The sequence below is a fragment of the Leuresthes tenuis genome, unplaced genomic scaffold, assembly GCF_036924035.1.
Source record: "Leuresthes tenuis unplaced genomic scaffold, fLeuTen1.0.hap1 SCAF_12, whole genome shotgun sequence".
Taxonomy (NCBI): Eukaryota; Metazoa; Chordata; class Actinopteri; order Atheriniformes; family Atherinopsidae; genus Leuresthes; species Leuresthes tenuis.
This window is the reverse complement of record NW_027325366.1, coordinates 31417321-31431418: the sequence shown is the minus strand read 5'-3', so window position 1 is coordinate 31431418 and position 14098 is coordinate 31417321. Positions and strand designations below refer to the sequence as shown.

At 42.5% G+C, this 14098-nt stretch overlaps 1 protein-coding gene across 1 annotated transcript; it reads right to left on the bottom strand.

The window, feature by feature from the left end:
• Nucleotides 1-287: 287 nt before the first annotated feature.
• Nucleotides 288-14079, bottom strand: hspbap1 (hspb associated protein 1). Its single transcript, XM_072397565.1, has 8 exons — nucleotides 13928-14079; nucleotides 12188-12389; nucleotides 10296-10474; nucleotides 8690-8826; nucleotides 6290-6461; nucleotides 2360-2443; nucleotides 1787-1897; nucleotides 288-1096 (listed from the first exon to the last, which is right to left on the bottom strand). Exons 2-8 carry the CDS (start codon nucleotides 12381-12383, stop codon nucleotides 560-562), a joined length of 1416 nt encoding a protein of 471 aa, XP_072253666.1. The 5' UTR covers nucleotides 12384-12389; nucleotides 13928-14079; the 3' UTR covers nucleotides 288-559.
• Nucleotides 14080-14098: the final 19 nt, after the last annotated feature.

Genomic DNA, 14098 nt, shown 5'->3' with positions numbered 1-14098 from the left:
CTTTTCCCTGTTAAGTTCAGTGAATAAACACCAACTATGATGCTGAAGCTTGTTTTCTGCCGTTTGTAAGTGTGCTTTTTCCATCAGAATACAGTCGGGTTGTAAAATCTGACCATTCAAAGGAGAAGGAAGTCATCTGGAAAGATTACATTTTATTGCCCAAACCCTGCATGGAGCTGTGCTTCCTTTGCTTAGTGTGGCACCAACGCAGGATCCATTCATCACACTCCATGACTGCGACTGTTCGGTGACCGTTCTCATTACTAAACGACAGGGAAACATTACACAGGAAACAAATGTATGCGCCCCTGGAATATCATTCGGTTTATTAGCATGCTAACGTGATTACGGTCATTTTCTGCCACTCTGGAAAACCCAAACAGGATTAGCATGTGGAGGACAACAGAACAAGGAGATGTCAGAGCCCCTCGATGGCGTGACTCATCACTTGTTTGCTCACATCTGTGGTTCGTGCTCCTGTAAGTGACATCAGACCACGACAGGTAGCTCGGTCTCAGCGAGAGGTTTTTGTTTGAGCGTTTCGCTGCTTTGGTGAACATTAAAGCCGACCTCCGGTGTGTCTTTCCAGGAGCAGCTCAGTGACCCGGCTGATGACTTCAGGATGGAGCAGACAGTCCAACAGGTCATTAGTGGTTATGACTGCATGTGTTGATGCTTTCCCATCCTCTGAGGAGTGCTCTGGTGTTCCAGCTGCACAGTCACATGTTCTAACCCGAGCTGAACCAGCGCCACATGCATGAATTCCCTGCTGCAGCCTGGTAGCAGCTCCCAGAGCTTCCTCTGAGCTAACAGTGCAGGCCTCTTGAGAGGTGACATCACTGTTCCTGGAAGAGTGGATCTCCTTTGGGGTCGTCCTCCTCGGCTCATCTTTCTGACAGCACACGGGGATGAGATGCGGTCCAAATGGAACGCCGACGGGTGCAGGATTCCCAACCCGGACTTTGTTCATCTTTACTTGTCCACTTGAGTCCCGCTTTAAGGGACGAGCGTCTCCGAGGCCTCGCTTCCTTCGAGCACATGCCACCACCGCCAGGTTCAGATACTGCATGTTTTCCTCATGGGAGGCGTTTCCTTCCTGCACGAAAAGAGTTAAACTCATGAGATTATAAGAAAAAAACAGGCATATTTCTCCTGTTTCCCCCCAAAGACGAAACCTGTCATACAGAAAAGACAAAAATTAAATGAGAAAATCCCGTTTGGGGTGGTTCAGTGAGTCCAGACTTTAACTCGATAAAGAAACAAATGATGTAACGTTGCAACAGCTTATCGAAAAATATGCCGAAGCAAATGTGTGCTGTAATGCAAAAAGTAAATCTCCAACAAACAGTCAGCAAACAGGAGCACAACTCCAGGTACCATATATGATGGTAGCTCTGTGCCGAACTGTTGTGGACTGTCACTGATCAGGACTGGCCTGAAAACAGTCAGTAATTGCAGTTTAATGACCGTTGTTTGTGTTATTTTGCCAATAAGATTGAGATGCAGATTCATGTCGTCGGTTTTCTTTAGAAAAATGTCTCTTGAAAACTACTTTTATTACTTTTCTACCCGTTTATTGCAAATTAGTTCCAACTAAAACGTCCCAAATATCTAAAAAGTCATCAAATTCATGACAAATCAGAAGTCAGAAGACATACCTATGAAATAAAACCACTGAAAGTTATATTAAAGCCAATGGAAAGCACATTCTCATTCTTTGTAAATGAATGCCAGGTACCTGGTTAGTGGGAAGAGATCTACTAATCAGGGAGTCGTCATTGGTTACCTCAGTGGGGTTGAGCCAGATGTCAGTGTTGTCATCACTCTCAGCACTTTTAAGTGGGCAGACAACCGTCTTGGTCACAGCTTCACTGACTCTTGCCACGTCATCCACTTCCTGTGCAGGAGCAGAGAGCCAAACACGAGAGTGTGAGCGGCATTTCGGTATAATCGCACTAAATGACAGCAAGGTCATCTCAGGGTTTGGTGCACACACAGCTTGTTGTGGCTGTGACCTTGCAGGGACAGTTTAAGAGGAACCCTTTGAATAAACATTTGTCTGGCAGCGGGGAGCTTTTATTCATGTGGCACATTCTCCTTGTGCACACACACACTCATCATACTGACAGGGAATCTTTTACAGCCAGACCTGCTCATTACTCAAACATGACAGGGGCCTTAATCTGGGAGCGCTAATCGCTGTTAGGATCAACGGTAGCTGGAGAATTTTCAGGGCAGTGGCATGCCACCTTCTTTCAAATGTCATATTCGGTCTGGAATAAAAAGATTAACCGTCTCGGCATTTCAGGTTTTGAGATGAAGACCTTAGGATAGAGGGGAGATGATGGGGCTTGCTTACCAGCTCAATCCAGGAGTTGACACTGACGGTGATGGGATCTACCGACTCCACATAGTGCCACCAGTGTCTGGGGACATAAAGCACCTGCACGAAAATAAAATGAAAATAACACTTTTATCTTCCAAAGCCTGTAAGATAAAGCCTACAGGAATCTGTGCAGGAAGCCGACACAGACAGTCCACTAGATGGCAGCGTAAACCACCCCTTCATGATTTCAGAGGTCCATAAAGTGACTTTATTAAAAAGGAGATGGCGTATTGATTCCAGGCGTCTGCCACGATCTTGATTCATTGGTGGCCCATGGTCTGACAAGACAAGAGTAATGATTTGCTGAGGTGGAGTCATCCTGTAGGATACAGCTAAAGATGCCAAAAACTATCCTTTCCATTTCAACAACTGAAGTATTTCCAAGTGTAAAGTGACACAAATCTAAGCACAAAAGCTATAAATCGCATGGAAATGTGACACCAAAAGCAGCTGTAATATTGACTGGAAGAGCTAAAAGTTATTCATTCGTACAGCGGCAGAAGACTCAAGGAGGCCAACGACATCAAAGGTGCAAAGGTCAAACTGTAACTTAGACTGGACAGGACTTAGTTACACAAACACAGGAAAAGACTAATAACTCACTTAAATTTTTTTACAGTTCGAAACAAGGTTAAAAACAGGTTTGGGGCATTTTATTCAGTATTGATTTCCCAAAAAAAAAAAAAAAAAGTCAGTGACTCTGACCTATGAATCAATTTACAATCAGCTGGCAGCCTGGGTTTGGTGATGCTAACAGGAGGGTATGTGGTATGCTAAAAGGATGGTATTTGGTATGCTAACAGAAGGGTATTAGGTATGCCACAGGATTGTATTAGGTATGCTAACAGGAGGGTATTAGGTATGCTAACAGAAGGGTATTAGGTATGCTAACAGAAGGGTATTTGGTATGCTAACAGGATGGTATTAGGTATGCTAACAGGAGGGTATTAGGTATGCTAACAGGAGGGTATTTGGTATGCTAACAGGATGGTATTTGGTATGCTAACAGGAGGGTATTAGGTATGCTAACAGGAGGGTATTTGGTATGCTAACAGGAGGGTATTAGGTATGCTAACAGGAGGGTATTAGGTATGCTAACAGGAGGGTATTTGGTATGCTAACAGGAGGGTATTAGATATGCTAACAGGAGGGTATTTGGTATGCTAACAGAAGGGTATTAGGTATGCTAACAGGAGGGTATTAGGTATGCTAACAGGAGGGTATTAGGTATGCTAACAGGAGGGTATTAGGTATGCTAACAGGAGGGTATTAGGTATGCTACAGGAATGTATTAGGTATGCTAACAGGAGGGTATTAGGTATGCCACAGGAGGATATTAGGTATGCTAGCAGGAGGGTATTAGGTATGCTAACAGGAGGGTATTTGGTATGCTAACAGGATGGTATTTGGTATGCTAACAGGAGGGTATTTGGTATGCTAACAGGAGGGTATTTGGTATGCTAACAGGAGGGTATTAGTTATGCTAACAGGATGGTATTTGGTATGCTAACAGGAGGGTATTAGGTATGCTACAAGAGGATATTTGGTATGCTAACAGAAGGGTATTTGGTATGTAAACAAGAGGGTATTTGGTATGCTAACAGGAGGGTATTACGTATGTAAACAGGATTGTATTTGTTATGCTAACAGGAGGGTATTAGGTATGTAAACAGGATTGTATTTGTTATGCTAACAGGAGGGTATTAGGTATGCCACAGGATTGTATTTGGTATGCTAACAGGAGGGTATTAGGTATGCTAACAGGAGGGTATATGGTATGCTAACAGGAGGGTATTACGTATGTAAACAGGATTGTATTTGTTATGCTAACAGGAGGGTATTAGGTATGTAAACAGGATTGTATTTGTTATGCTAACAGGAGGGTATTACGTATGCCACAGGATTGTATTTGGTATGCTACAGCAGCATCAGTATAGCCAGACAGAGGGAAGGGACACGTGGCTGCTTTCATTGTTGCCGTATTGACTGTTGAGAAACAAAACAATGCAGTTTGAATCTGAAACGAGGTAAAGCAAGATGAATACAAACACAAGGACCTTCACGCTTAATTTAGGATTGATGGAGGACGTATGTGAGAACAATCATGAAAGTCGATCTCAGACTTCACAACAAATTAGTCGCAAGGGTCGAGCTCACAGACTTCGAAAGGAAACCGGATGACAGGAACCTGACTGATGTGTCAGTCAGCAGACTGGCCTGGACCTGACCCCATTTACTTCTCTTCTGACAAGACATCAGGAAGACTGATGCAGCTTGCTTTAACAGGAGCTCCTCAGCCTGCTGTCTTCGACAGTTTATTTAACAGCATAACTGCAGAGGCCTCGTTTTAATTAGAAGACAAATCAGAACTATTGCCATAAATGACAGTTTTATGAAGGACACAAAGACAAAGAAATCTCACTGTTGAGTCTGCTTTTACTGAACTGCTGCTTAAGGACAATGAAATTAAATTTTATCGCTATCACAAGCAGTTCATCAAATAATCTGCAGCAATTTGGCGAATCACCATTTTATTTGGTATGACATGATAAAGAGTTCAGTGCGAGGACAACATTTCAAATGAAGTTAGTCAAAGAACAACTTCTTTCAATGTCCACCAGAAGCTGGCTTCATCCGTCCGGCAGGGTGGGTGGGTGGGTGGGTGGGTGGGGGGGGGGGGGGGGGGGGGGGGGGGGTGGGGGGCTTAGCAGAGGACATGGAGTTAAATTAAAGAGCGACTGGCTCCTCAATTGAAAGGTTTGTGAAATGAGGAACTCTCAAATAAAGGGGAACTAAAAGATGCCAGGGTAGTTTCTCACTTGCTGGTGACCTAATATATGCCTCCTAGGAAAAGAAAAAAGGGATTTTTATATAAAATGTCACTTTAAAATGGCTTAAATTACCCCTGTCAATATGTGAGGGATCCATGTATGCATATACGTACAATTTAACCCCACCCTACTCTTCTCCACTCACATACTAGTGAACGCTCCATAAATTTGCATTGAAAGTGTGAATTTTCTTCCCGGCATGAGAGGAAAAGTCCCATTTTGTACACATGGACAAAGCCAGGTTTCTGTTTTAGCAGATTAACTCTTTCTGGGAAGCCCTGTTTCTATTTCGCTGTGATATGACTGTCTCTACTGTTGTTTTGCTGCTCTCCGTTTGCTCTCATTGGTGTGGCGACACACCAATCAGCTCTGGAGCTGCATAAAACACAAATAGTCGTGCAGCAGAGACGCCCAAAGACAAATAACTGTGGAAACTCTCACTAAAAGTCCACAAAGAAAGTAAGTTGAACAAAATTATACTGTTAGATAAATCTGGTTGTCAGTCCAATTTCACGTTTTTTATGTGACCTTCATGGTTGGTATTGATTATCCTGAGAAATATTGAAGTCATGCTCACACCACATATTGCCATAATTTTTTTAAAAACACCAAACTGCAAACACTAAGAAGATTAAAAATGGGATTTTCAAAAAAAAAAGGTTGCCTTTTCTCTCTAAATTAACAGTTATTTTCTTTATTACTCTTCTTTCTTTGCTGATATGTATTTGCTGCATCGCTGTCAATGGTAACTGGACTGAGCGTTTCCTTATGTATTTGTGTGATGGTGTATATATCTGTATGTATATATACTTTGTTCCCACATCCCCACAGCTTATTTATATAGGGAGATGGGGTTTTTTGTATTGTACTGTGTATAACACACAAGTAGTCAGATATTTGTTTTTGTGGCCATGTTGTTTTGTTGTTTCAGTAATAAAAATATTATATATATAAAAAAAAAAAAGGGATTTTCATTGGAGACGGTCTCATATTCATCACCTCATAGACACTGTGGTAAATAAGAAGAGTAAAAATCATTGGTAAGACTGAAAAAACCTTGAAAGATTCTGACCTGTCCAGGCTGCAGAGTGACAACGTGGGCTTTGGCAGCCTGAAACGCAGGGAACCTCGTCAGGTCTGGATGGAGAACATCCACCTTGCTGAAGACACTGGACTCCTCATAGGGGATCCTCGTTGGGTAAAGGTTCGCTGTATCCTCGGGGGGAAAGAGGTGCCAACGCTTCCTATAGACAGCAAAAATGATGCTTAAATTTGACCTGAGAGCAGGCAGAGATCATTGCTAAAAGTGGCAAATCTAAGCTAATTTACGGTAGAAACAACCGTAAAAAACAGACTCAGAAATGAGCTAAATGTATGGATATAACATGGTACACTGAGGGCATGCTGCAGATTTAAATATAAATATACTGGTGGCTGCAGCAGACAATCCAAAACTTATTTATTCTGTGATAAGTTTCTCTAAATAGATATCAAACTGGAATCTTTTCTATCTGAGGAGTCCAACATTAAAAACCAGTACTTAAAAGAATTGTTTACCCAAGAACACTCTGCCAGTGTTGAGCTACAACAGGGCAAAATATCACAGGATCAATCAACACTTGTGTTTTCATTAATCAGGAGTGTCAAAGCACAGCTCGAGCTGGATTTCGTTCCCATTTGAGATCAATACCAAATGAAAGAACCTGAGACCCAATTACAAAGAGTGAGATATAACCGCTGCTCTCCAGGAGAACAGTGAGATAAGGCAGGTCTTTTTCCCCCTTTCATTTATTTCTTGACTCCAAGTGCCCCATACTGAAGCTTGCCCCTCCACCTCCCTCCTTCTCTGGTGAGCAGAGCAACAAATTGAATCTTTTCCAGAGGGCAGAGGACAGATCACGCTGTGTGTCAGCAGCAGCTGAACCCTGCTTGAGTCAGTGTTGCAGAAAAGTAAGTAGATTAACAGGCAGAAAACCTCACAATAAACAGTGTGCTGCAAAACAGATGCACTTGTATGGAATCCTGAACCCGCTCCCTGCTCAGTTACAGCTCCTGCCTCTTAAATCCACCAGCATGACAAGCTTCACAGGACAGTGTCACTTTAAATTGGACATTTCTCAGTGAGCACCCCCCTTTAACTCTCTGCTGCCCAATGAAATAATGCGCTGAATTTATCTTGCATGGCCACTAATGCCCCAACAGGTTTTACATTTTAGTTTTCAGTGAGAAATATCAGCCACCTTAAATAAGTTTGACAGTGTTAGATCTGCTGTAGAAGTTGCAAAGCAGTTCTGCAGCAGAAAATACCGACAACATCTTGCACTGCAATTAGTTTTAGGACCAAATACGTTGGCGTATCACGCCCTGGGAACATATCTTTGATAACAAAAGCAACGATTATAAGAGCAAAAAGGAATTTATCATCCCATAACAGAGTGGAGCTTGCTCTTGTGTTTTCTAGTATATGTTAAGATGTTTTAAGTTTCCATCCATTAATTTTCCATACACACTTATCCCGTATCCCTGCTTTCAACAGGTGAGAGGCAGGGAGCACAGTGGAAAGGTCACCGGTTCATTGTAGGGTCCAATCATGCACCTGCTGTCGGTTTGGAGACGCCAGTGAATGTAACGTGTGTGTTTCTGTAGGAAACTGTAGGAGGAAGCTGGAGAGAACCCACAAAGGCAAAAGGACAAGCAGCGCCCTCGTTACTGCTGACGGAGCGCAGCACTCCACCTTTTTCTGCTTGAGAACCACGGCCTCTGATCTGGAAGAGCTGACTTTCACCCCGGCTGCTTCACACTCAGCTGTGACTGAAGGTCACGGCTTGAAGAAGCCAACAGAACCACATCATCAGCCCTGAGGTTCCCGAACCAGACGTCCTCCTCTCCCCAACTGCGCCTCGACATCCTGTCCGTGAAAATCACAAACAGGATACGTGACGAGGGGCAGCCGTGGTGGAGGGAAACTCTTACTTTGGTTCTACAGGGACTGAATACGAGCCCAGTACCTCACACAGAATCTCTACAAACCACACAGCACATACTCATGTGTTTCCTTTTATTAATGCAACTTAAAACCTTAAGAAAAGCACAGAATGTACCTTTAAACGAGAAGAATCCAACAAACAGTAAAAACAGGAACAGAAACCTAACTTGAAGTCGTTTAAGATGCTTTTAGATGTGATTTTTGACATTTCTCCCTTTTTATGAAAGGTTTTTTTAAGCCAAGAAAGTAGTTTATTCAACAGATGTCAACTTACAAAAACTCACAAAAGTTGGCATTTGTGTCTGGCTGGAAATGTGTCAACATAAACCAGAGAGGCTTAGATAAGAACGAGTGAGTAAGCTTTTACGTCATTATATCTTCACGTTGTTTGTTTCTGCAGGTTCAAAACAACATATGTAGCCTTCAGCAAAGCCTGGGTTTTTGGTGCTTAAAATCTAAACACAAACAGCAACGGATCCTTCTTACCGTCCTTGAACCTGCAGCACCAGGTTACAGCCATAAGAGTCCAGGTGACATGGTGTGTTGGCCCCCTCGGTGCCGATCCATAAGGTGCTCTCTCTGCCATTTCGCCCCTTAAAACCAAACTCCGACCACTTTACATCCTGCAACAAATACACGCCATTAATGACTTTTAAATTAAAGGGGAACTCCGTTTTTTTTATATATTTATCCATATAACGGAGTGAACGGGGCTTAGAGGATGCAGCCTCTAAATAAGGCATTATCTGTCTTTATTTCACCAATACTTTAAGAAGAATGAATGAATGAACGTGTGCTATAGCTCTGTTAGCTCATAGCTGCTGTTATGTGGCTACTTGCAGCTATAGGAGAGCTAACGGAGGGATTTCTACACAGGCACTCTACTGGGCCCACTTCATCCACACGCCCCCCTGCAGCACAGTTTATTCACTCCGTGCTCTGTGACAGTCGGCTAACTTCACACAGAGTTTGCTGCTGATAGTTTTGTGCAACATGGCAGGATATTTATCAGATTTTGACGACGTGAACGACGACTTTGAGTAAGATGGACGTTCTTACCAGAGTGAATGAGCTGTGCTGCAGGGGGGCGTGTGGATGAAGTGGTCCCAGTAGAGTGCCTGTGTAGAAATCCCTCCGTTAGCTTCATTATATGGATATACGCCGACCGCGAGTTATCTAAATATCTTCTGAACTGTTCTCGGTGAGCAGATGAACGCATTTCATGCCAGAAATAAGGTCTAGGTTTAAAAATACCGGAGTTCCCCTTTAAAGTTCCGGCTAACTTTGTCCCCGATTATGAAATGCTTCGTTCAAACTCTCGCATAAACTCACAAACGTCAGCCCACTTTTTAACACACTGTGACAGGTTGTATAATCAGTGATCATGAAGCTCTCTGTGTTGAGGAAACAAGCTACAAAATTGGAAAACTGTGCTGTCAGAGTCCAAGAACGAAGCAATCACACAATCATCCCGAATAATGAAGTTATTACTCTATATGAAAGCTGCTATAAATGGCAGACTGGTCAATTTAGCCCCTGGAAGCCGCTTCATTCATCCTGTAAAGCCTGTCTGTGCCTATCTCAAAGGCGTGAATGTCAGTAGGTAATAATTGCAGGTGGATGCCCAATAAAAATATATCACTCATATAAAAATGAAATAAATTTCTGGCAGTAGCTCAAGAAAGGATGACACTTTTATGTCATTACCTACCAGAGGACAGGAATAGCTGCTAATATTAAGCTGCTGTGGGGAGAAGCTCAAGATTTTAATTGAAAATGTCAAAACAAGGGGAGAAAATACGAATATAAATGAGAACTGGGGAGGGATGTTTAATTTGCATTTTTCATTTGTCAGTTTTCAATTTGTTGATGCATCAAATCTCTTTCAACTAGGTTAAAGTGAGTTAATCACATCCTCAAATAAACCTTCAGCTTCTAAATGTGTCGTCATCCAAATTAAAATGTGGCTTTGATTGCTAAGACAGCATGTGAGGTCTTATTGGGACCAAAGCATGGAAAATGCAGCTAAAATGAGCTTTAATAATTCAGATTTGACTTGGATGCATGTGTGCAGCAGCAGGATGATGATTACCTCAAACATGAGAGGCTGGTCCTGAAACAGCATGGCGATGTACTTGTAGTCAGCGTAAGCCCAATACTCTGAGTGGGGGTATTCACTAAAAGGTCCCACATCCGTCTGACCCTGAGACCAGCAGAGAAACTGAGCCACTTTGGCCTCGACATAGGAGCACTGGGTCTCAAACAAAGGAGCTAAAAAGCAAGAGAAAACGACTAAAAAATGGGGGCAATCACTGGAAAAACTGTTTCAGTAAAACAATTCAACTGACTTTAAGTTAATTTACCAGAAATGTGTCAGTGTGTGTGACAGAAAAGGCAGATTCTTCACCCACTTTAACAGAAAGTTTTATCTTAATCAGAAGTGACGTACGAACGAGTCAACAAATGGTTCCACGTATAAACCAAGATAAGAAAAGAGTTTCAGTCAGCAGGTGCAACTGAAAACTGTCATTTATGAGGAAAAGGAGTCGTTACTTTAGCTTTTTCAGTCATATGGAAGCAAAATCAAACTGCAATGTGAAACATAAATGAAAAGAGCAATATTTTAACCCCTTTATCTGAATTAAAAGACTACAAAGAAAACATCTACGACAGAGGATTAAAACTGAAATGCTTCAAGCTTCGAGTCGAAACTAAAGCTGAATAATTAAGACCAAGTCAAACCAGCTTCAGCACACAAAACGCCTATATATATATATATATATATATATATATATATATATATATATATATATATATATATATATACATACATATACCAGCTGGTGAAAGAGTTTCAGGAACAAGAAAATTCTCTCTTTAACACGTAAACTTAAGAACTTTGTACCAAAAAGTTGGACTTTATTCTGAAAATGGGGAAACTAAACAAAACAACCCTGTAATAAATGAATCAAACACTTGTGTAAATGCAGTATATGGCCCAGGTTGTCAGCTCTGAGCTCGCGGTGCGTATAAAAGTCCCTCTGCACTGCATTCATGATTTATCAGACCACAGGACAGTTTCCTACGTTCCCTCAGTCCATCTTAAAGGAGCTCAGGCGCAGAAAAGACAGCAGTGTCTCTGGATCTGGTCTATATCTGTGTTCTGTCTTTGCCTGGCAGAGGTTTCACTTACATTTGTGGACGCAGCCATAACCGATGTTCACTGGCATCAGCTTTTTGAAGTGTTTCTGAGCGTGTAATTTCAGTGTAGTGCTGCCCGAGAGCCCAAAGATCACGACGGTCAAATATTGGTTTTTGGCCGCGTCTCGAGCATTAATTCCTCACAATCTTGACACCTGAACGACTCGACCTCTCTGAGATACTGTTGCTACACTCAGTAAAAATCAATAATGAATGAAACTGGCTCTAATATCTACCAGTTTTTGTGTGTTTTTGGTAAACAGTACGGAAAATAAGACTTTTACATCCGAGGCTCAGAAGAAAAGCTAAATCTTAGCGCTTATGTGGCTTTATAAATCACATCACAAACAGCCTCCAAAGCCTCATCAGCTCTGGTGATAAAGTGTACAAGACTGCAGGCAATCATTTTACGCCAATAGAAAAGTGGATCAAAGCAACAAATATCCCCCCGTGGATCTGCTCACTGATTCAGCGATTCAACACACATGCGGAGAAATCATAATGAGCTTTATGAAAACACTGAAATTGAAAAATGGAAATTTATTTCATCAGACCTTTAGCCACACCAGTTGGATTAATGTATTTCAGAGCCAAGTATAATCTGGTTTATTCTGAGACAGTTTCTGTGACAAATTACTCCGTTACAGCTCCCAAGATCACGCTCGTCCACCAGAGCGAGCAAAAGCGCCACTCTAAAGAAACTGAGTACTTTTCTTTTGCCATCCAGCCTGATCTGAGCCTGTACTGGATCTTTTTGGTACTTGGATTATCTTCAGCTCTTACCGTTGAGTTCCTCTTTTCTCCCGAGTCTGAATCTGACGCGTCTGTCTCCGAGGCAGCCTGACAGATGCTCTGCGGTCCAGTGGAGAACGGGCCAGCCGCGGGTCATGTTCAGGAAGACCGCAGGCTGCTGTAAATGAGACAGAATCCGCTGGGTCTCCTCTGGGCTGAAGGGTTTAACGGGGTTCGGAGTAGCCATAGTAGTCTGCAAGATACAGATTAGTTCATAAAAAAATAGTTGGGTTAAATTAGCAATTATCAAAAGACACTAATCTACTGCCGATAAGCCCAGATGGGCCAAGTGTGGGACTTTTTATGATATATGAACAGAAAGAGATGGATGTTCTTCTGTGTGTGTCCCTGTTCCGTGTTTTAAAGTAACCTTAAAAAGTCCAGATGGGTGATCAATCACCATTTCAGCCAAACATTCATCTGAATGACAGAATGAGGCACCTGAAGCCATAACAACACGGAGGTCTGAACTAATGTGCTGCCTTAGCGGTCGTTTCAGAGGAACAGAGACGTTCAAGACGGCGACAGTTAGGTCAGCGGTTAGACTTGTAAAAGGCGGAAATAAAGGTGTCCTCTTCTGATGTTTTCCGGTGCTGGTTTAAAGCCGTGCTGCTCGAGTGGATTCTCCTTGTATCGTTCAACATCCGTTGTGATGAGTTGTCGTCTACAACCGGCTGTAGCTAATGAAGCTTTGCAAATGTCAACCGAAGCCCCAGCAAAAAAAGGACTCTAAGTCCAGTACAGGTCAGGTCTTCCCTCCATACTGAAGGGAATGTCAGATGGCTAGCAAACAAACGGGATGAGCTCAGGGTTTTTTTAAATAATTAAATTTTTATTCCAGATAACAAACAAACTGACACACATAAGGAAAGTTGAAGTGTAGCATAAAGAGATGTGGCTGAAATCTTTATATATCACCATGAATTGATTGGTCTGTTGTCTCTGTTGCTTGGCAACAGCTTAGCTGATGGCCCAGAGATGCATTCTCTCAGGGAAATGTCCAGGGAAATGTCCAGGGTCATGCCACCTTTTACTAACCAGGTGTTAGAGCTGTTCCCGGAGTCATTTTTCCGTACTTCTGATAGATCAGGGGTCCAAGCTTGTCCATTTTATCCGCCAGTGATCTCACACCTCCAGTGATGATCTGGGGAAGAACTTTTTGTTCCAGCCCTGCATCCTGACGTCTCCTCTTCAACCCATTTGAATTGGAGGTCGTATTACAGCTTTCCAAATGTCCTAATTTGTGGGAATCCCCACAGTTCCTCTTTAAATGTTCTTAGATCGTCATCGCTAGGAACAACTCTTTGCACTAGGATTTTTTTCTTAAAGAATTGTGAATAATGAATCTGGTCTGATGTGCTTTAAAAGAGGTGTAATAACCCCTTTCTTCATTTCCCAGCTAACTTCCGAATCGGAAGCTGTTGCTGTTATCGCTGATAGGGTGTTAAGATAGTGCGGCTAACTAGCTTGACGTGACACGGTGATTAAGATGTAAGCGTGATTTTGACGGAGGAACCACCAAAAAACTCAGCTGAGGTCCAAATTAACTTCTACTCTCACAAACGGAGAGATTAGCAGCACCCCGGGGGCATATTTGTTTCGTAAAAATACAACTGATGCTGTTGGCTAGCTTCTGTTTATGAGTACAGGCTTAAAATCAAAGTCAAAATATCCCAGTAGAGCTAACTCTAGCTAGCTTCGTGGAAATATTGACTGAGGGGGAGAACTTACCTATCGCTACACGTGCAGATGAGGTTCTGGCGGATGTAAACAAAACTCACGTGACAGTATGCCGTCTCAATTTACAGTTGGAACATTTCGCTGTGAATCTGCTCCATTTCGGCTCCGCCCGCGCGCCAAAAACTCGCCTGACGCTAATATTCCAAAGGAGCCAAAATGGCG